This window comes from Notothenia rossii (assembly GCF_949606895.1).
Source record: "Notothenia rossii genome assembly, chromosome: 2".
Classification (NCBI taxonomy): Eukaryota; Metazoa; Chordata; class Actinopteri; order Perciformes; family Nototheniidae; genus Notothenia; species Notothenia rossii.
In genome coordinates this window covers 50,026,747-50,050,181 of record NC_136904.1, presented here as the reverse complement: position 1 = coordinate 50,050,181, position 23,435 = coordinate 50,026,747, and the positions used below count along the sequence as shown (strand labels likewise).

At 45.6% G+C, this 23,435-nt stretch overlaps 2 protein-coding genes across 3 annotated transcripts in view; both read left to right on the top strand.

The window, feature by feature from the left end:
- Positions 1-23,435, top strand: part of adamts17 (ADAM metallopeptidase with thrombospondin type 1 motif, 17) — a 308,092-nt gene that overhangs the window by 177,583 nt on the left and 107,074 nt on the right. The window lies entirely within an intron of this gene.
- Positions 11,350-16,088, top strand: LOC307029398 (uncharacterized protein). Of its 2 annotated transcripts, none has more exons than XR_013805314.1 (4): positions 11,350-12,508; positions 13,250-13,831; positions 13,940-14,083; positions 15,091-16,088. XR_013805314.1 is itself a non-coding variant. In XM_079665339.1 (4 exons), the coding sequence occupies exons 1-4, from the start codon at positions 13,829-13,831 to the stop codon at positions 15,324-15,326; spliced, it is 639 nt and encodes a 212-aa protein (XP_079521465.1). In that variant the 5' UTR covers positions 11,356-13,828; the 3' UTR covers positions 15,327-16,088. The 2 variants fall into 2 exon arrangements, 1 of the variants encoding a protein (XP_079521465.1); XM_079665339.1 differs by adding an exon at positions 14,709-14,964 and having other exon boundaries at positions 11,356-13,831.

Here is a 23,435-nt window from a genome sequence, read left to right as displayed (position 1 = left end):
GTGTGTGTGTGTGTGTGTGTGTGTGTGTGTGTGTGTGTGTGTGTGTGCGCGTGCGCTACCTCATTCACACCAACGCAACTCCGGTTCAAGCTCCGTGCTAGAGCTTTTCAGGTTCAGAACCGGTTCTTCGATTTAGCTCTGGCTCTTTTCACACCGCCCAGAGTCCGACTGGTAATGCGTCATTGCGTCATCGTTTGCTTCATGACGTAACCGTTTGCGTGCCTGCTTCATAAAGCCAAACCGCGCGGATGAAATCAGTTGCATTCATTTCTTATGGATCTATCGGCAGCTTTTCCGGAGTCATTTCTGTGGTTTAGACTATATTCTTATAAAAAAGTGTACTCGTGTCAATAAAGTTTTTTTTAAAACAAAACTGCTTCCGAGGTCGGACTTATTTCTTAAGGTGGACTGAACCATGAGTGTGTAGTAACGTTTTATCTTTCATTTAAATCAGTGGTTCTCAAAGTGGGAGCGCACCCCCCCCCCCCCCCCCCCCCCGGGGGGCGCAGAGGCATGCCAGGGGGCGCGCGAGAGACCAGGAGGAAAAATTGTTAAAAAAAAAGATTAAAAAATAAATAAATCATAATTTGAAAAATTATTGATTCGAAAATAATATGATGCAGTACAGTACTATTACGTCTGGGTCTCTGTGTTTCATTAAAGCTCGGCTCTGTGTGTGGAACGAGCCATTTTGTGTGCGCGAGCGAGAGAGAGAGAGAGCGCACCGCTACCGGAGATCGTTGTTGTTAGCTTCTGGTGCTAGCGAGCTATGCTAACGGATATAAAGAGTTTTTTCAACAACAAAGTGGAGGAGAGTCCTCTCCTGTCAGACTGAGAGACTCAGTGAGCTAAAGGACTCTCTGAGTGTTATCCAAGTGGGTCTCAAACGTTTTGGTCACCATTAATGTCAACAATTAATTCCGAGGCACACGTTTATATGATCATTATAGTTATAAAAAAACAAGAGAAAAAATGAAAAACAGGGATGAAATATATATGAAAGTAAAACAAGAATAAAGTTTAAAAGGGTGATTTGTAAAATATCCATAAAGAAAAAGTAAATCTGCTTACAGTACTGTTTCAAATGGGTGTTGAGAGATGTATTCATAGATCTCTTCATTTTGCTCTCAAAGTGCACCAGATTGATGCATTTAACTTCAATATTTAAAAATAAATCTATAAAAATAGCATTTTGCCCCTGCTTACACCTATACTGTATGCCGTGAGCTGATTATCGAGCCTTCATTGTAACAGTCACGGGTACACTGTGTATATGCGTGGGGATTGTTGCAGTAGAAAATTCCACTGTAGCGACCGGTACATTAATGGGAAACCCTAAATGTTTGAGCACCCTCTATGAAACGTCAAGCTACACCACAGCACCCCCAAAATAAATCTCTGGCGCCGCCAATGAGCCTGACTATTTGTGTTGGGGGGGCCCAACTTTTTTTTTTCTCCAAAGGGGGGGCCTGACAGAAAAAGTTTGAGAAACACTGATTTAAATTAACTGTAACCTTCACCCAGGTATGTAACTGCTATTCTCAAATGAACACGTGAAGTAAAGTTTAATATGTATAGTTGTATAGATGTATAGTGAGTTATAATGAGAGGTGATCAAGGTGAATGCTCAGGTTCCAACTTAACACGCAGACACGTTGCTTCACCATGAGCAGACACCTTTATATATACAGTCTATGGCAGAAACACTGAAACTCTGAAACTCTTGTTAAGTTTCTCCCTCGTTGTGTACAAACTGGATAAATCGCGGGCTTTTTGTTGTTGTTCAGGAGTTGATCCTGTCTCTGTCCCCGCCTCGACGTAAGCGTGACGTATGCGGTGCTTTTGCTCTGGCCGGACAATATTTTGGTGCTTGAAACGAACCGGATTCCGGAGCTAAGGGGCTGCTCCGCTGCGGTGTGAACACGAAACCCTTGTGCTTTTCAAGCTCCAGCTCCGAACCGGCCCTGAAACACCGTTGGTGTGAATGAGGTATGTGTGAACAAAGCATCTGACTCAGGCCTGAGGTGTCAACACACGGAGCTTTGACTGTGAGGATTCAGCGGATCAATAGAAAGCCCTTCATGTTGTAACGGCTAATTAGCCTAAAAATAAATAGCCGACTGAAGCTGCTGGTGGGCGGCACAGGCTGAGGGTCCGGAGGCCTGACCGGGCTTTGAGGCTCTTTTGAGGCTGTCCGGCATCACTGTTTGATCACCAGTTACCCCCTAACACCGGGTCAAAACCCAGTGCTGATAACCCCCAGAAGTGCTGGCTTCACTGGACCTTTGATGCTGCAAAAAATCTGAGCCGCATCTGTGACCTCACTGCGGAGCGTCACCACTCACATACCACAGACTTTGTTTTATTCACATGGGCTTTATAGGGCCTGTATGCAAAGGCTTCCTCAGGACTTGCATCCAGGGCGATTTAGGGGGACTTTTAAAGCTCAGATTCCCATTCATTATAATAAAAGCTGCTTACTTAGCACTATGTTTTATTTGCGTCTTTATTAAATTGATTTATTGTAAATGAATGCTTTAGTAAACCAAAGAACATCTAGGTGGAATAAAGTTCGGCCACTCTTAAACCAATAGATTCACGGTGGAAAATTAATCAGCATGTTATCTTTAGATCAAACTGAATAGGCCAATCTAAAGTATTGTTATATAGACGTTGCAAGGGAATGCGATTGCAGATATTTAACAAAAAACCGATTAAGCTAACTACTGGAGCAAACCACTTGTAATTTCCCAATGTCATTCAATAGCATAAATTGTGTGTGTGTGTGTGTGTGTGTGTGTGTGTGTGTGTGTGTGTGTGTGTGTGTGTGTGTGTGTGTGTGTGTGTGTGTGTGTGTGTGTGTGTGTGTGTGTGTGTGTGTGTGTGTGTGTGTGTGTGTGTGTGTGTGTGTGTGTGTGTGTGTGTGTGTGTGTGTGTGTGTGTGTGTGTGTGTGTGTGTGTGTGTGTGTGTGTGTGTTACGTTCCCTATTGGGCTAGGGGAGCCAAAGGGGAAATAACATGACCAGAGTGGTATTGGTAATAATTATAAGTGGTTTTATTACACCAAGAGAGAACTTCAACAAGGAAGTTTATAAACACAACAAAACCTTCCCGTTACACGGGGTACAAATGGTGTCTAAAGAAGCTGCAAACACACCCAGTTGTAGCTGGTCTACAGGTGCTACTCACCTGGATCTAAGCTAATACTTGTTAAACAGATCACAACAGCTGGTCAACAGGTGCTACTCACCTGGGTCTAAGCTAATACGGGTTAAACAGATCACAATATTACACAATACACAACAGCTGGTCAACAGGTGCTACTCACCTGGGTCTAAGCTAATACGGGTTAAACAGATCACAATATTACACAATACGAAGCTACAACACTCTACTTGCACTCGGCTAAGTATCTGCGGATTACAGGGGGAGCTAACAGTATAACACACACAAGAAGTATCGCAATGCTAGAGGCGTCTGTCTCCCAACACAGAGCCTCCCGAATGATCTCCGTTCCCAGCCTTTGTACTCCTCCCCCCCCCCCGGGAATGTGCCGGAAAGGGCGGGGATTGGATAACGTCTCATCCAATCACCTCTTCGGATGCAGCGAGGGCGGGACGTCTGCGGCTGTAACACCCCCTCCCTTAAGACAAAACCCCACAGGGTTTTTGATGAACCATACCCCACAACATAACGAACACAGAACACATCACTACAGTCTGGACAGAGCATCTGCAAACACGTTCTCTGAACCCTTTTTGTGTCGGATCTGCAGGTTGTAGTCTTGGACGATCAGAGCCCACCGCATGAGACGCTGGTTGTGATTGTACATGCGGGACAAAAAGACAATGGGATTATGGTCGGTAAATACTGCAACTGGCAAGGAACTAGATCCGACATAAACTTCAAAGTGCTGGAGAGCTAACAACAAAGCAAGGGTCTCCTTTTCAATGGTAGAGTACCGGACCTGATGTTTGTTGAACTTACGGGAGAAGTAACAGACAGGATGATCCACTCCATCCGCATCCTCCTGCAGTAACACAGCACCGGCCCCCACTGCACTGGCATCCACCTCTAGTGTAAAGGGCTTAGCCAGATCGGGAGCAGCGAGCACAGGAGCGTGACTTAAGAGTGTTTTTACGCATTCAAATGCATATTGGCACTCAGGGGTCCAAACGTAGTCCGCCTTGGGACTTATCAAATTAGTTAGCGGTTGGGCTACAGTGGGAAAGTTGCGACAGAAACTGCGGTAGTAGCCTGCCATGCCGAGGAAACGGCGGAGGTCACTCCTGGTGCCGGGCACCGCACATTCAGTCACCGCAGCAACCTTAGCTTCCACTGGTCGGACTTGGCCTTGCCCAACCTGCTTCCCTAAGTAGGTGACAGTAGCCATGGGCGCGGGAAGGGGGGTGCTGAGGGCGCTGCAGCACCCCCTAGCGGCAGGCAGGGGGTGCGGAGCTCCCCTGTCTGAATTATTATTTGACGGTTATTGCTGCTCCCGCTGTGCATAATCTGTGTAATATGTAGCCAATAAATTCCACATTGTTGGTAAAATAATATTTTGGCCTGCCCCGAATGTTTTTTCTGTAGCCCCGGACAATCCTACCTCAATAATATAATACATTAACCGTGCTTTACGTGAACCTCATCAAGACACTAGAAAGGACGGCAGGACTGTAATTTCCCGTGTTCAGTGAATGCAACAGAGGCAAGACACCAGACCAATCAGAGAGTTGCATGGAAATAAAAGTGTGCTTGTGTCATTCAAGCTCGCGGCTCTGTGTGTGTGCGGAAATAGCGCATTTACTGTGTGTGAGAGAGGGGGAGAGAGAGAGGGACCGGTGCCAGCAGCAGGGACCGTGTTGTTAGCATCTGGTTAGCTAGCTGCACTAACGGACATACGGAGCTGTTTGTTCCACAACAAGCTGGAGGAGAGCTCTCCTCTCAGACTGAGAGGCTCAGGTGAGCTAAAGGACTCTCTGAGTGTTTCGATAGTTAACTTTAGTCTAAGTTATCTCAGTGGGTCTCAAACGGTTTGGTAAAAAATTATTCAAAAGATTATTTCCGCGGCACACCTTCATATGATCATTATAGTTATAAAAAAAATAAGAGAATAAAGGAAAAACAGTTATGAAATACTATATGTCAGTAAAACAAGAATACAGTTTGAAAGGGGAGTGATTTGTAAAATATCCATAAAGAAAAAGAACATCTGCTTACAGTTGTGTTTCATCTGGGTGTTGAGCGATGTATCCATAGATCTCTTAATGTTGCTCTCAAAGTGCAGCAAATTGATGCTTTTAACTTCAATATTTAAAAAAAATCTTCCCGGGGGAGCATCCCCCCGGACCCCCCTAGAGGAGGTGAGGTCCGCTCCCCACTTGTAAAGTGGGGAGCGGCCTATATGCCGTGAGCTGATTATCGAGCCTTCATTGTAACAGTCGCGGGTTTGCTGTGTGTTTGCGTGTGGGGAGTTTTTTTGTGCGTGCTCTATAGTGCCCGTAATAGTGTTCACTGGAGTCCAGCACCTCAGCACCCCCACTCAAAATACCTTCCCGCGCCTCTGACAGTAGCTTTCGCAGCATGCTTTTTAGGGTCTGATGCCACCGTTCCAACGCACCCTGCGACTCTGGGTGATACGCGCTGGACATAACATGTTTCACTTGTAGTGTTTGGAGGACCTGTTTGAACAACTTGGATTTAAAATGTGTCCCTTGGTCACTCTGAATTACCCGCGGTATTCCAAATGTGTAAAATAATTTTGTCAACGCCTTAACTATAGCGGCGGAAGTAATAATACGCAGCGGAATAGCTTCAGGGAAACGAGTAGACGTACACATGATGGTGAGCAAATACTGTTGACCCGTTTTCGTACGCGGTAAAGGGCCAACACAATCTATCAACACCCTGTCAAAGGGCTCACCTATAGCCGGTATGGGATGTAACGGAGCTTGCGGAATTTTTTGGTTAGGCTTACCGACAACCTGGCACACATGACAGCAACGGCAAAAGCTAGAGACATCCTTCTTTAAACCTGGCTAAAAGAAATGTTTGAGAACGATCTGATAAGTTTTAGTCAAGCCCAAGTGTCCCGACCATTTACTCTCATGTGCTACAGATAGTACATGTTGACGGTAGGGCGCCGGCACAACTACCTGATGCGCTACACTCCAGTCAGCTTCAGCCGTAGCAGTGAGGGACCATTGGCGCACTAATATCTCCTTATCCAGCACATAAGCTACCTTCTCACCCCTTGCTTTGCTATTACTCACCACCTGCTCGAAACACTTCGCAAGCGTCGGATCAGCCCTCTGCGCAGCGAGTAAGCGCTCTCGGGTTACCGGGAGTGTCGAACCGTCAACAACTGGGCTGGTAGGTTGCGCTGGCGCAGTGGCCACGGCAGGGGAAAGGGGAACCACAACTTCTGATCGTTTCTCCGGCATCTTGTCATCTGTAAACAGTGTCCCAAACATAGTATCATTTAGAGACACATCTGAGTCACTCTTACGCGCCTGCGCACGGGTGACAGCACAAATGGGGAAAATGTGGGCATTTGTTACCTCAGGCAGTACAGCCTGCGGAGAATCCAATATTTCAAGCGCAGGAGTTACCTTACCTCCTGCAATGTAATTTCCCATTAAGAAAACTATACCACGTATGGGTAATGCTGGGCATACAGCAACAGGGAAGAATCCAGTAATTAATCTAGATTGTACATGTACATTGTGTACGGGCCGGGGCACATAACCCATTTCAATGCCACATAATATTGATCCATACCCACACGCTGATTGGTCGGAGAATGGCAGGGCAGATGCAACAATCACCGACTGGGAACCTCCAGTGTCTCGTAGGATGCGGATGGGTCTCTGATCATCCGACTCACCTGTTAACAATATCAATCCCTCAAACACAAAAGGCTTAAAGCAGGGATCTATTTCTTCATCATGGTCGGAGGGAGGAATATTGGGTGACTCCGCATTAATTAACCCAATGCCTTTCGGCCGGGTCAGACTTGGTGGTTGCTCCTTACGTTTACGAATCATGCAGTTAGCAATAACATGTCCAAACTGATGACAATAGTGGCACTCCCTCTCCTCTCTTGTTACCCTATACACATTCCCCGGTTCAGAGGGTGCAGCAGACGCGCTGGGTGCCCTCTCAGTAGCGACAGGGGAAAACACAGTTTTATGCATCAACACATATTCGTCAGGCAGTACAGCAGCTGCGGAGAGCGACTGTACTCTCTGTTCGTTTATGTATCCCACAATGCAGTCAGGCAACCCCCTTTTAAATTCTTCCATGAGAATTAATTATTTCAGAACAGAGTACTCTGCAGCGTTACACGAGTCAATCCACTTCGTAAATAACATCCCCTTTTCCCTGGCAAACTCAACATGGGTTTGATTAGAACCCTTTCTATGGTTCCTGAACTTCTGCCGGTAGGCTTCGGGAACTAGCTCGTACACCCTAAGTATGGCACGCTTCACCAGGTCGTAACTTAAGCTGTCCTCTAACGAAAGAGCAGAAACTGCCTCTTGAGCTCTCCCGTGAAGCCTACACCGCACTAACAGCGCCCAGGCTTCAGCCGGCCACTGTAGTGCCGCTGCAAGGTGTTCAAACGCACAAAAATACGCATCCACTTCAGTCTCAAGGAAAACCGGCACTAATGCTACATTTTTCCCTACATTGAAGGCAGGTGGATGAGAAGGAAGTGGAAAGCTTTCTCTAGGATTGCAAATAACACCAGATGCGCGCAATTCGGAGTCTAGCTCCATCTGCTGTATCCGGACTTCCTTATCTGCTTCGATTCTTTTCATTTCCTTATCGGCTTCGATTTTCTTTACCTCCAACTGAAACTGATACTGCCTGTCTTGCTCCCTGTCTTTTGCCTCTAACTGAAGTTGCCTGTCTTTTGCTTCTAACTGAAGTCGGGCGAGGCGGACTTTAAGTTTACTCCCTTCCCGGGAATCTGTACTACCAACCGGAGAGGGTGGACATTTACGAGGCGGCCTGAGCAGTGCTTCACACGGCTCGCCCCCCTCGCTGCCATCACTCTTTTCTTGGCTAAATGTAAACTCCGCCGCCTGCCTCTGATTTAACGGGTCTTCAGTTAAGGCGTTAGACCCTGGGAACTCAGCGGGCACAGCCAGTACTAGTAATTCCCTTCTCACCATCTCATCCTCCACCAATGCCTTCAATTCTTCCTTTAACATCTGCCGACTCACCACAAGACTGAAGTGCCGCGCTATTTCTATCAAGTCGTCCTTTTTACACCGGTCCAGCTCCTCATAGGACGGCCAAACTAAGAACGACTCTAAGGCGAAGGCCGCCATTCTCGGGTGTACTGCCCACCCGTATTTACAAAAGTGTTTGTTGCTATAACAAAACCACCTATAACCCCAGGGATTCTATTCAAAGTATCCCGGACACGAGCCCCCACGTGTTACGTTCCCTATTGGGCTAGGGGAGCCAAAGGGGAAATAACACGACCAGAGTGGTATTGGTAATAATTATAAGTGGTTTTATTACACCAAGAGAGAACTTCAACAAGGAAGTTTATAAACACAACAAAACCTTCCCGTTACACGGGGTACAAATGGTGTCTCAAGAAGCTGCACACACACCCAGTTGTAGCTGGTCTACAGGTGCTACTCACCTGGGTCTAAGCTAATATTTGTTAAACAGATCACAACAGCTGGTCAACAGGTGCTACTCACCTGGGTCTAAGCTAATACGGGTTAAACAGATCACAATATTACACAATACGAAGCTACAACACTCTACTTGCACTCGGCTAAGTATCTGCGGATTACAGGGGGAGCTAACAGTATAACACACACAAGAAGTATCGCAATGCTAGAGGCGTCTGTCTCACAACACAGAGCCTCCCGAATGATCTCCGTTCCCAGCTTTTGTACTCCTCCCCCCCCCGGGGAATGTGCCGGAAAGGGCGGGGATTGGATAACGTCTCATCCAATCACCTCTTCGGATGCAGCGAGGGCGGGACGTCTGCGGCTGTAACTGTGTTTGTGTGTGTGTGTGTTTGTGTGTGTGTGTGTGTCATAAAGTGACTCTGTCTTGTAAAGTTAATGCAAACAAAGTGGCCTGCCTGAGTAATTCATTAGTAAAAACTCTTATTCTCAGTCAGTTTCCTATGATTTATTATAGTGTTGAAAGTTCAAAACACATAAGCACTTTGGCAAGTTACAGCATAAGTTACAGAATGCGGAATAAGCGACTTAATTGACTTTCATGATCTGCATTACTCAGTCACAACCGGTTGTTTCAAGGAACGGCCGTATGGTGCTTCACGTTAAATGTTGTGGGCGAAAGGTATTGTGGGACAGCTAGTTCTCCTCTCCCTTCATTAAGGAAGGTCCAGTGTTTCCTAAGCTGTAGGAGGTTATAAAGGAAGTTTCAAAGCTCCTTTTCTATCATCCAGAGCACCTCCTCTTTTTGCGGCCCTCAGATTAATTTATAAACAACGTAATTAATTAGAATAAATATATTTTAAAATGTTTTACTTGTAGTTCTGATACTGTCCACTAGACTCCTAGTTACGTCGCAAGCTACGTACATGATTTCGTTCGGCAGCCAAATTCCGCAAAATAATCTGTTTGTGTGTATTGTGTTTGTTTCCCGGGAAACACTCACAAGAAACAGCGGCTGTTGTTATGCCTGCTGTGACCTTAAGTTACCGCTCGTAATTATGCCTTTACAAGCTTAAAAGTTGTATTTATCATCTGAATTTGGCTAAACAAGTTTAATATTCTAAAAACCAAGACATTGTTTATTTGAAATCAGATGAAAATAAATTGTCACGGACCCTGCCTATGATTACTATATGCCTCTTACATTCATAATTTCAGCGGGAGGGAGGGGGAGCGGTGCTGAGGAACAGCAGAGTGCGGGTTGACAGATGTCTGTGTTGACACTCCCCTTATTGTGGAATAAGGGGAATGCAGAGACTGGCTTCAAGTATCTTAGGTTCCAGTTAGACAACTAATGTCTGGGTTAGTGTTCATGACTTCATGTTTATGTCATCTTAATGGTTAATTTCAATGTACACACATTTTCCGTGCTTTCCAATAGTTTAAAAATAATTTTATTCCACTGTTTAATAACCTGTTCAATACAAACATGCCACTTGTAAAAATTAAATAACATTTCTGTGAACTGATATTTGTTTAGTGAGCTTATCAGAGGATGTTCCCTAAAAGATTGTAACATGTCAATGAAGATGTCAGACTTAGTATATTTGTTAATAATTACATACAATACATGGAATTTGTGTGTGTGTGTTCCAAGGTAATCTGTGGCCCCCACCACCATCCAAGTTGCCCATCCCTGATTTAGAGAATCCGATCAGCTCTCATCATGGCTGCCACCTCATCATCATTTCCCTTCATAAGGAATTCCTAAGCAAAATTGACAATTCGACTGCAACCCCTGTCTTTTTTCTCATAGTGCTATGTTTGTCTGAACCTGCTTTCAAAGTGGTTTTGCCAAAATGTTGACCTTGGTTAACGCCACTCTGTGTGTCCATAAAAGGTGGTAAAGGTGCAGCTAGTTTGAATGACTTTGTATACTGCAGGGTAGCTTGTGAATTTACTCCAGGTGGAACTAAAGTCTGATTCAACACTTGATTATATTTCACATCATTCATCCACATCTGTGAAGTAACTAAAGGTATTAAATACATGTAGGGGAGTACAAGTACACCATTTACCTCTGAACTGTAGGGGAGCAGAAGTACAAAGTAGCAAAACATTGAAATACTTAAGTAAAGTACAAGTATCTCAAAATTGTACCCAAGTATAGTACTTGAGTTTATGAACTTAGTTACTTTACACCAGTGGCTATAAAGATAGAAAGACTAAGCCTTGCACAGAGGCATGAAAATGCATTATCGAAATGCTCAATAGTGCTGCCAAAATTATAAACTGACTGCTACACAATTAAAATAAATGCTTTTATATAATTCTATTAGATGTGACTCTTTGACGTTTCTGTTTTTATTAACTGCTTTAGTTGTTGTGACTGCTAACATCCTCTGTTATTCCTCATTTTAAAGCCGATATTCCGTGGGGTAGGGGGCTCGGATCCTTGTCACCTTTTTCATACCTGATGAGTTTGCATCCCTGCATGTACAGAAGGTTGTTTTCTGTTTTCAGGTTGGGAACCTTTGGAATGTTTGATGATGTCAGATGTAGATGAATGAGCGTAGTGTCTGGTCTGTTGTCAGAGTTAAGGTAGCTAACTAGCTCGCAAGGCCAGGTTTGCATCTTGTCAAACCACTATTACCATTGTTAAACATATTGTTCTTAGCTTGTCTAACCTAGCTTTTAACAGGGTGTCCGCGCGGTAGTAAAAGGTAGTAAAAAGAATCTACCCAAATTAAGGCCCTTGAAAGGTAGTAAAAGGTAACAAACGCAATTTGACTTGGTAGTAATTTTTTTAAAACTCTGCCTCAATATATAATGAGTTTCCATTGTTTGCTTATTATTTGTGTCTGCATGTTTGAATTTCATCTAGCCTACGTAGTTTAAAAATATATACGGTGCTAACAGGACCTGAGTGAGGCGTAGTTGATAGCAATGACGTAGAGGTAACCTGTGTGGACTTCATAGCCTATCAGCGACGCTTACAACATTTTCCGCCTTTTTCCAACAATTGACGTTAGCAGAGCCGCCTTTTGCCACAGTTGCAGTCTACTTTTTCTGATGTTAGCAAATTCGAGCAAATTTAGTGTGAAATGGGGAAGTGCAAGTTTTCGCAATTATGGGTTGATGACCCCTTATATAAAGACTGGCTTAAACCCGTCATAGGAAATGACCGTGAAGCATTTTGCAGTGTCTGCAAAAAAACTATAAATGTTACCTGGAACGGCATTACTGCTATCAAGTCCCACAGTGGATCGGCTATACACCAGCAGCGGCTTCGGGTGAGGGGGGGACAGCTGCCGATTTCGTTGTTTTGCGATGCTAGCAGCAGCACCACACAGATCGCGGCAGATCATGCCAACTTATCAGCAACAGTCGCACCACCTCGGCAGCAAACCAGTGCCACCAGCACCACCACGGCTGCGATAGCCAAACAGCAGACGTTACCGCCACAAACATCAGCCCTCAGGGCTGAGGTTCTCTGGTGCCTGAACACAGCAGCTAACCATCATTCATTCAATTCGAATGAGGGCATTGGGGAATTGTTCGAAAACATGTTCACTGACTCCGACATAGCCAAAAGTTTTGTTTGTGGCAAAGATAAGACATCGTATATCCTTGGATTTGGCATTGCTCCACATTTTAAGAAGCTTCTTATAAATAGCATCAATGCTTCTGGGCCATATGTTGTCATGTTTGACGAGTCTCTGAACCAGTCCGCCAAGAAGAAGCAAATGGATATTCACGTTCGGTTCTGGAGAGATGACCGCGTGACGTCTTCATATTTTGGGTCACAGTTTCTTGGACATGCAAGGGCTGAAGACTTGCTGCAAAGCATTAAAGTGAGTTGATATTTTCTTGTTTGTTCTTTCTTATTGTCGTTATATGCCCATTTGAAAATGTTTATGTCATAGTTAGCCTAAGCTTTAGCCTACACGACGTGTGTGTCGGGTGTGTTTTGTGACCCTGCAAGGCGATATCAGTCGCTTTGCGCTCAATGCTATTTTGAGAAAATCCACGGTAAACAAACATCCGGGTTAAAATGTTGAATTTCATGTTTTCGCATAATTTGACAGTATACAGTCTACATATCATTTCATATCGTGGACAAATCACGGAAAAACATACGTTTTGACTGTTAAGCCCGGTGAAGATGCAACACATTAGCAGTCATACCATTTGTCAACGCCGCTTAAAAAGGTGATTTTCTCCTCTTCTAGCATTATCATGACAGGAGAACCATGCCACTTTGGATACAGTTATCTTAACGATTGTTCTAGCAATAGCCTCAATATACATATCGTTGGAAAGCTTAGTTTATGGCCGTTCATATGAGAACAATAACTTAGTTTTGTACATTTTACCAAAGCGACTGGTTTCGCCTTGCAGGGTCACATTTTGATGAAGGATTTGGTTAATATTTCTGAAAGATGCATACTGGTACTACAAAGGGGGAAACACGTTTGACTTATACTTACTGGCACTGTATTTACTGTCTATCTATTGTCTATTTTATGAATAACCAAAAACCACAGGACAGATTAAAATTTTCAATAAACTTTGTTTTTTGTGACAATTCACAGGAATGTGTTGCACAACTCAACTTGAGACACCTGCTGTCTGTCAGTATGGATGGCCCAAATGTCAACTTCAAGCTGCTGAAGCTCCTTCAGAACGAACATTCAGAGCTTCATGGGGATGCACAACTCATCAGTGTTGGCAGTTGTGGCTTGCACACCCTCCACAATGCCATGAAGGCAGGATTCGCAACATGGCAGGTAGACAAACTGTTGCGAGCTATGCACTACATCTTCCACAATGTTCCTGCCCGTAGAGAAGATTACACCGCCACCACAGGATCTTCTACCTTTCCCCGATCTTTCTGTGGCCACAGATAGGTGGAAAATGTCCCTGTGGCTGAGAGAGCTGTCGACATTTGGCCTGTGCTTTTAACATATGTTGATGCTGTTCAGAAGAAAAAGGTGACAAACCCAAACACGGCGTCATATGATATCATTTTGGCAGCACGGGATGATAATTTGATAATTCCAAAGCTCCAGTTCTTCTTGTCAGTTGCACGAAGCTTCAACCCCTTCCTGACCAAATATCAGACCGACGAGCCTGTGCTGCCCTTTTTTGCTAAAGATCTGAAAGAACTCCTGATGGTAAGAAATGTAATTCCTGTAGAGTAACTGTCTTTATTTGAATGTGATTAAACTGTATCAGTTGACAGGTGTGACTTGATTGCTAACAGTTTTTGTTGTTCTTTTAAGGCTTTACTGCGGCGATTTGTTAAAAGGGAACTTATACAGGACCGAAGCCCACTGCAACTTATCACAATCCAGGTGTCTGAGGAGAAGAACTGGGTGGCTCTGAAAAATGTGGACATCGGCCTGGGTGCTGAATCTGCCATCAAGGTAATTACTGCAGATACTTTCAATGTCATACATGAAATGTGCTGTCGGCACAAATAAATAGTTACTTCGAACTATTAGGGTAGAAAATGAATGAGTAACATTGGGCATTATTTAACCACCTCTGTGGTAAGCAATATAGCTATCGTAATTGTGTGGTTGTTAATGGTTATCTTTCAAACTTCAGTGGTCTTCACCACCAGGCCTTTGGCATTGAGGCTTAAACTGAACCACAGCCATGAGGATATACCAAACCTCTTTCTCACTCTGGTTAAATTGTTAGGATTGTTTTAAATGTGTAACTTGTCATAGTTTAATTTCCAATCATAGCAGTGAATGTTTATGCATCCTGAACTCATCCTGAACTATACTCACATACCCCATCACTCCCCCACCCACCCACCCACACACACAAACACACCCACACCCACACCCACACACACACACACACACACACACACACACACACACACACACACACACACACACACACACACACACACACACACACACACACACCCAGAGAGCAGACAACCAACATCTTTTCCCCACAGGTTTTACACAAGTATCTCTATATATGTGACAAATAAATATCCTTGTATGAACATTAATGTTCTCTATTTGTTAGGCCCTTCAGAGCAAACCAGGAGGCAAGATAGGGGAGCTCTCTCTGCTAACCTTCAGGAAAGAATGTTTGCAGTGCCTTGTTAAGGTTGTCATGAAATTGCAAGACAAATCCCCCCTAAAGGTTCCAATGGTTAGGCACATTGCATGCCTTGATCCCACACAAATCCACCAAGAACCGGAGTGGTGCATCAAGCAAATGAAGAGTGTAGTGCAGACATTCCTTCAGGGAAAGAGATTGACAGGTGGCATTCCAGCTGGTAAGAAAAAATACAGTATGTCTAGGGACAGGGAAGGTCATTCAAATGAAGGCCATGTTCTAAGGGTGTTCTACTTTGAAATGTACTTAAATGTCATTAATGATTATGTTTTTGTCAATATTGTAGGTGATGTTATCATTCAACAGTTCGAATCGTTGACCTCTGTGGAAGGACGGGATGAACGTTTCCTGGCTTTCAAGCCACTGAAGGACCGCCTTGATGTGTTCTTCTACACAACCCTCAGCAGGCCTTACCCTGACTTGCTGCAGTTTTGCCAGTCTCCTCCTTCTTTCCCATGGCCAAGCCACTGTGGAAAGAGGATTTTCAGTGAACAAAGAGGTGGAGACATGCAATCTCCATGACCGCACACTGGAATCACTGAGACTAGTTTGTGACAGGATCAACAGTTGTGGTGGTGTTTTGAAAGTGCCCCTCACAAAGGAGCTCCTTGCCTCTGCCTCATCAGCTAGATCCCAGTACAGACTGTACCTTGACAGTGAAAAGAAAAAGAGAGAGAGTGCTGCCCATGCTCTGAGGAGGAAGGCAGTGGAGGAGGAGCTTCTGGACCTCAGAAGACAGGAAGAGGTACTTCGCCGTGTTTGTCACTCACTGGAAAAGGACGCGGACAAGTTGGCCGAGCAGGCTGAGGGAAAGGCTGGGTCCAAAATGGCTGAACTGATAATCAAGTCCAATACCCTTCGCAGAAGGCAGAAAGAAAAAAAAGAAGAGCTCTGCAAATTGGAGAAAATAATTGAAGATAAGTCCTCACAACTGAGACTTCTGTGACTGTACACCCCTCACAGTTATTGTTTTAAATGTTTCTCTTAGATACAATGTAGATTGCAACAACTGCACACAGGCACACCCACAGACGAATGCAGGCACACGCACACACAAACACACACACACGTACACCCCTACAGTTATTGTTTTAAATGATTCACTTAGATACAATGCAGATTGCAACAACAACAACATCCATACAAAGGCGCACCCACAGACATGTGCATACATGCACTCCTCACACACGTTATTGTGTTTAAATATGGTGAATGTTATATTGAAGCAGATCTTTGAAAGCTGTAGTCCTCAGAGCATATTGTTCATTAAAGTTATTTATTTGATTGATTTTCAATTTTTTTCATTAATACGCATTATTAATACGCACCAGTAACTGCTTAAGTGTGTGTGTGTGTGTGTGTGTGTGTGTGTGTGTGTGTGTGTGTGTGTGTGTGTGTGTGTGTGTGTGTGTGTGTGTGTGTGTGTGTGTGTGTGTGTGTGTGTGTGTGTGTGTGTGTGTGTGTGTGTGTGTGTGTGTGTGTGTGTGTGTGTGTGTGTGTGTGTGTGTGTGAGAATGCGTGTTTGTGAGAGAATGCGTGTTTGTGAGTAAGTGTGTGTGATGTGACACTTTATTATTAATATTTATGGTTGTTAAGTGATATGTGTTTAAGAAGTGTCAAGGTTATTACTCACTTTATTAGGGCTAAGGGTCAACTCAACACTACAAAAAAAAACACAATTGACAATGACAATACTTAATGATCACAATTAAACATTAGTGTACCTGATATGTATGACGGGTGTGACAGTGTCACACTAATACCTTATAATTAGTAGTCCAAAAAGGGCTGCTGCTTGATGTCGTGTTGGTAGTAAAAAATATTGTGGAGGTAGTAAAAAAGGTAGTAAAAGGTAGTAAATTCATCTCTATGAATCCTGCAGATACCCTGTTTAAGTCACAATAAGTTTGTTCCGAACATGGCTAAAAAGTTACATTAGGAAAAGGGTCACTTCACCACCCCTCCATCCAGGGCCGTATCCACCATTGAGGTAATCTTTTCCGAGCGGTGTACATAACAAAACTTGTGAAATAACTGCACTAAATGTAGAACTTCCATTTACTGCCGATGGGGGGCGCTGCATAACTACGTAGCCTCGTAAAGCAAACAGAAGAAGACGACATGTATCGTTGTCATGGCCTGGCTCTTGGCCATAACAAAAAGCGTGGGAAGGACAAGAATATGTATATAAAAAGGTATTTATTTGGCAAAACGTTGTGTGGCCAAAAAACAAACATAAGGCAAGGCAAAAATAAGAATAAGCGCTGCTGCTCTCCGAGGTCCAGTCCTCTGGCGGGGAGCCACCTCGAGGCTCTGGCTCAGGCCTTTTAATCCTCCGGTGCGAGCTGTCAGGTGTCCTCAATCAGTACGTCAGGTGTCCTCAATCAGTGTGGGCACAAGCAGAGGAGGATCATTAAAGGGCCATACGCACCACAGGAGACCTCCAAGCAGGGGTCGTCACAATCCTTAAAGTCGGTGTCCTCAGGACCACCGGCATAACGAATTAACCCTATCCCAAACAAAAACAAAAAGTCACAGAACACAACAAATATATAACACCCTCTCTTAGCGAACCCTAATTGTAATATATAACACCTTATCACAACATCTCTGAATGTGACCAAGCCCACCGCAGGAGTAGCACCTCCGGTCGCTGGCACGCCCATAGTCACGAGCCATGTGGCCTGGTTTGTTGCAGTTGTAGCACACATCCTCCGCTTGGTCACAGTCCCTAGCCATATGTCCTTGATCTCCACACCGATAACAGAACATTTCCTTGCCACGTCCTCGACCCCTGCTGCCGCTGCCGCCACGACCACCGTCAAAGCCGCCGCCACAACCACGACCACTTTCACCAGTGGAGCAATGCTTGGCCTTCTGGTTTCTAAGCAACATAGTTTTGGCCATAGCCCGCGATATCACGCAGGAGGACGTGACCTCTGGCACCACTGTAGAGCTCTCCTCAAACCCAGACTCAATCAGCCCACCATTCACTAAAAATGCCGGAAGAACATCAGCCCAAACTCTGCTACCTGCCAAACCGTTGCCCAGAATAAAATGTATACCTTGGTTGGCAAAGCTGGACGTACACCAACAGCTATTTCACCTTTAACAAGGTCACAGTCAAATATAGTATAAGATGCCAAAACCTCAGAGCCACATAAGTGGGATTTAAGCACATCGGCACCACAGCAGCTTTTCACAGGAGCAGCCAACGCAACAGGCCCAACAAAACATCTTCCTCCCTCAGATTTTGCTCTAAGCGCAGGACATTCTTCCTTCCAATGGCCTCTTTCACGACAGTAGTGGCAATCATCGTTATTAACCACATTAGATTTGATCAAACTCGATTTCCCTGGATCCATCCCAACATCCTTCCTATTTCCTTCACAAACAGTTGGTGCCCCAGAGCGCCCTCCGAACCTGCTCTTATGAAGCAACACAAACTCATCAGCTGCCACTGCAGCTCCAGCCGCGGAAGTTACCTTGTGTTCTATTATGTGAGTAGCAATCCTGTCAGGAAGAATATTTTTGAACTGTTCCAAAATCATGAGTTCACATAAATCGTCAAAAGAAGCGATTTCAGGAGCAGTTAACCAACGTTTAAAATGAACCGACAAATCCCTCGCCATCTCCACATAGGTTTGACCTTGTTTCTGCTCAAAGGACCTAAAACGCTGTCGATAGGCCTCTGGTACCAGTTCATATGCCCTAAGTACCGCCGATTTTATCTTACTATAGCTAGAGCTATCCTCAAAACATAGGGAGGAATATGCAGACTGTGCTTTTCCTGTGAGAACACACTGAAGCATCAGTGCGCAGTCTGCATCAGGCCAATCTCTAGCCCTAGCTACACGTTCAAACAACAACAAAAACGTGTCAGGATCACTTTCATTAAAGTGCGGCAGCAAGCGCAGGTTAATAATGTCAAAACGATGAGACCTGGGCACCTGTTCACCCTGCCCCTCACCATCTCTGAGAATAGACAGACGATGTGTCTCCAACTCTATCTTGGCTTTCTCAGATTCTTGCCGTATCCGCTCCACTGTGATTTCCTTTTCAATTCCCAACGCATACTTTACTCTGTCATGTTCCAGCTGCAACAACAACAATTCTTTCTGCTGCTCAAAAGAAAGTGCACTAGCCTGAAAAAGAGGTTTTAACAAAACCCCCTCTTCCTTTGCAGCAAACACTCCTGTCTCACTCAATGTCGACACTATAGAGTCTTTGATGTTCCCCTTCATCTTCCTATCACCGACAATAGTCACCGAGAAATGCTCAGCAATCAAGAGCAGCTGCTCTCTTGAAAAAGTGCCAAGAGACTCCCGAGAGGGAGCTTCAATAAATGCCTCTACGTCAGCCATATTAATTTAGACCGGGCCCTCACCGGAATACAACACCAAACCTTTTACGCCGAGAGAAGAAAAAAAAGAAAAAACAAACCGGACCGACACCACAAAGTTTCCTATGCGTCCAAAGTGGAACAACACTAACTTATTGATTGGAGTTTCCCCACTAACTATTACCATCCCACTGAGTAATCTCCTCCCTAGTCTTCATGCAGTTACTTGTGGTGGGTATTTATGCACTGGAGACCGCTGGCCCAGCAAAGCGACTAGCAGGCTAGCAACACTACTGAGACCACGGCCATGCTCCCAAGCCGAAGCTTCAACCACTTTCTCCGCAACACTACACACCCCGCTCAACAATCCCAAGGGAACCGCCGCTTAACCTGCCAGGGAAAACTCCGCACCGCTCCGCACTGCTCCACATACAACGCACCCAACAAACTTTATACACGCGCACCAACTCCCAACACAAATCTTACCTATCCGTTGCTGTATCACAGATAAAAGAAGTGGACGAGCCCCCATCTGTCATGGCCTGGCTCTTGGCCATAACAAAAAGCGTGGGAAGGACAAGAATATGTATATAAAAAGGTATTTATTTGGCAAAACGTTGTGTGGCCAAAAAACAAACATAAGGCAAGGCAAAAATAAGAATAAGCGCTGCTGCTCTCCGAGGTCCAGTCCTCTGGCGGGGAGCCACCTCGAGGCTCTGGCTCAGGCCTTTTAATCCTCCGGTGCGAGCTGTCAGGTGTCCTCAATCAGTACGTCAGGTGTCCTCAATCAGTGTGGGCACAAGCAGAGGAGGATCATTAAAGGGCCATACGCACCACAGGAGACCTCCAAGCAGGGGTCGTCACAATCGTATCAACAAACCACCGCAGCCCGGACTTGTCTCGGAGCAGCAGAGGAGTGATGAGGTATCTAGAGATCTGAGTCCAGCAGGCTGCTTGTGTTTCTGTTCATCAGGGCATCATATTTCATATTTGTTTTTAACATATGTAACATTAAGCTGTCTGTGCCTCTTTCCTGCTGTAACGATGCAAATGTCCCCTCTGTGGGACTAATAAAGGTATTCTGATTCTGATATGACCAGCAGATCCTGTGTGAATGCACTACATTAGTCAGTGGACGTCCGCTATTGCAGCTATAGGCTATACTTTGGTTTAAATTGCGTGAATAAACTAGCTAGAGAGCTAAAGTTAATTACATTCATCCAATGTCAGAAGGATTAACTTTTAACAAACGTTGTAATGTTTTTTATTTCATTTCAATTTGAGTAAAACATTGAAGATATAACATTGTATTGTTTTCTTTTTACACTGACTCAGATATAATGAAAAGACTACGTCAGTCGAAGCTCAGCTTTGGTAAGGAAGAGACAGGACAGGCAGAGAGAAAGAGAGAGAGAAAGTGATGGAAATCAGGGAGGAACTGCAGGTACAGTCACACAAAAGAATGTAGGCTTAATACTGAAGACGAAGGCTCCAGTGGCTGGTATGGTGGGGATCCTCAGGGTGCAGGGCCGCAAGGACACAGCGTGTCCCATCGTGTCCCGGCATGCAGGTAGCAGGATGGGCGGAGGGTAAGAAGCCTCTGCCCCTGCTGCCTCGTGACCGAGAGACGCTGGAATATTTTGATAAAATATTCCGGCTCGGAGCACAGATGGCGGTAGCGGCGGATATTCTGGGTGTTCTGAGCGTGTCGCTGATTACTCCTCAGCAGGACGCCGGCTCAATACCGGCACCCGCGGGGACAGGCTGCGCGATCCCGACAGGCCTCTGCTCCGCAACGACAGAAAACTTCGGGATGGGGTGGGCCATCCTCCCGGAAATGACGGGCTGTGGGAGGAAGCATCCCGGCGGCGAGAGCTGTGTGCCTCACCACCCAAGACGCGAGGGCGAGTTCTTCCGCCTCCTCCCACTGTAAAGTCATGAAAAATGATGTGTGTGTGACGAATGCATTGAATAAAAACAATTGCATTTATCCCACAGTAAGACTCACTTCTCTCCACAATTCCACATTTCCCCATAATGTCTTGTTGAATTCGGCAAGATCGGTTTCATGCGAGGTTAACCGGGCACCCATTATGAGACACGGCTCCCCACTCGCCGCCCCCGTTGTAATTCCAGTAAAGGAGGCAGCCTGTGGGTGCGCGCATGTGAGTGTGATAAACCGCAGGAAGTGCTGTCAAAGCACTATGCGGGTGCAGGAACATTATGGCCGGCGTGTTGTTGTCAGAAAACACACCTAGCCAAGTGTGATAGCTCCGATTAATCCATTTCACCATCAATGTGGCCATGGCATTATGACGGAGCGCGCGGCCCCGCGAGCGCTGGCTGCGATGAGTTCTAGGACCTTAGTAGAAAATCGGCCCTTTCTATGTCAGCCCCCCATGGGCCAAACTTCCTTTTATGGAAGGTTTGGTGACGGAGTGGGCCACCAGAGAGTACCACAGCTTCTTAGCTGCGGCTCCACAGCTGCTAGCATGTCCCCTAAAACACTTTTTTTTATGGGGAATGGAAGCTCAGCTGTGTACTGACAGAGTGGATGGACGGGACACTGAGACTGGGTTACTCACTCCAGTTCTGCAGCGTCTTCCATTCAGGGGTATAAGAGAGGGGGCAAATCTATCATCCCAGGAGGAGATAGGTTTCCTTTCAACAGAGATTCAGGCCCTGTTGCAAAAACAGGCTGTGTCTGTTGTACACTCTCAGGACAGAGAAAAGGGTACTCCATGTACTTCCTGGTTCCCAAGAAGACAGGAGAATTCAGACCCATTCTGGATCTTCGCATCCTGAATCAGCACATTGTCTGCAAAAAGTTCCATATGTTAACCATAAAACTGGAACTGGTGCAGCCGGGCGATTGGTTCACAAACCATCGACCTGAGACGCTTACTTTCATGTCAAAATTGCTCCAAAGCACTGAGAGTATTTGCGTTTTGCCTTCCAGGGGATAGCCTACGAGTACAACAGACTACTGCTTGGCTACTCCCTATCCCCACGCACGTTCAGCAAATGTGTGACCACAGTGCTTCAGCCGCTTCGCGACCATGGCATGAGGGGTTTATTTTATCTCAACGACCTCATAGTCATGGCCAGGTCCAGGGAATGGGCAAACACAGCCCAATGGTTCCAACAACTAACCAAGTTGGGATTTGCGGTCAATTGGAAGAAGAGCAGTCCCATACCTCACCAGCAGGTGGAGTATCTGGGGATTTTGCTCAATGCAGCCCCCATCGAGAGCGAGGGGTACGCCCCCATAGAGAGCGATGGGTACGCCCCATCGTGAAGGAGGGCATGCTACGTACCACTCTGTCAGAGGACAGACAGACGTGGTGCGAGGAAGGGAGTCTAGAGCCTCTGTCCGGTACATTAGGCTCTATTCTATCCTAGCTATAGCTACTGGTGGAGAAGGGGCTTGCTCATGCCACAGTCAATGTGTATGCAGCAGCCATCTCGTCCTGTCATGCGGGATTTGGCTTGGTCTTTGCTGGGCCTGTTCATAAGGTAAGTATCTCTTAGACATGTTTGGCTCCTTTTTCATCGTCGGTGCTTGCTGGGGCAACACAGGACTGGTGAAAAGAGCAGGGCTGTGGGTCAGTAAGCTGTATCTGACCCCCTTGGACATAATGCTATGACGACCCCTGCTTTGCTATCTCCTGTGGCCCTTTAATGCTCTCCCTTTGTCTGTCAGCATTGATTGAGGACACCTGGCTCCTGGTACCGGAGGGTTAAAAGGCCTGAGCCAGACTCTCAATGAGTCTCTCCACGGAGGACCTGTTTTGGGAGAGCAGCCTTTTCGTTTATGCTTTTGCCTTGCCTTTATGTTAGTTTTGTTTAACGTTGGGTACAATACATATATTTTCAAATATCTTTTCCTTTCCACGATTTTGTTATGGCCAAGATCCAGGTCATGACAATGCACTTACGTTGTCCCATGCTCCTTAGGGACCTGAGAAACGTGGTGCGCAGTAAGCCCCATACAGGGCTGGAGGACTCTCCCCACTAGGGTCCGTGCACACACTACACGAGGTAAGCATGTGAGTGTGGAGGACATAGTACACTTACGTTTTCCCAATGCTCCTTAGGGACCTGTGAAACGTGGTGCACAGTGTGTAGTCATTTGCCCTGGCACCTGCAGGGTGGAGCTATGGGCTTATTCAGACAAATTAGGCCCTACCCAGCCAAGTAAGCTGCGGCCCCGACTTCTCCACGGTCTCAACCTGGTGATAGGAAGTTGGCGCACAGTGACTGTTAACCAAAAGCCGGTCAGGGGCAGT

Excerpts from the sequence above, each read along its gene's own strand:
- LOC307029398 (XM_079665339.1), top strand. Across the intron at positions 14,084-14,708 it reads GTGCTGAATCTGCCATCAAG|GCCCTTCAGAGCAAACCAGG; the intron begins GTAATTACTGCA and ends TCTATTTGTTAG. Across the intron at positions 14,965-15,090 it reads GACAGGTGGCATTCCAGCTG|GTGATGTTATCATTCAACAG; the intron begins GTAAGAAAAAAT and ends TCAATATTGTAG.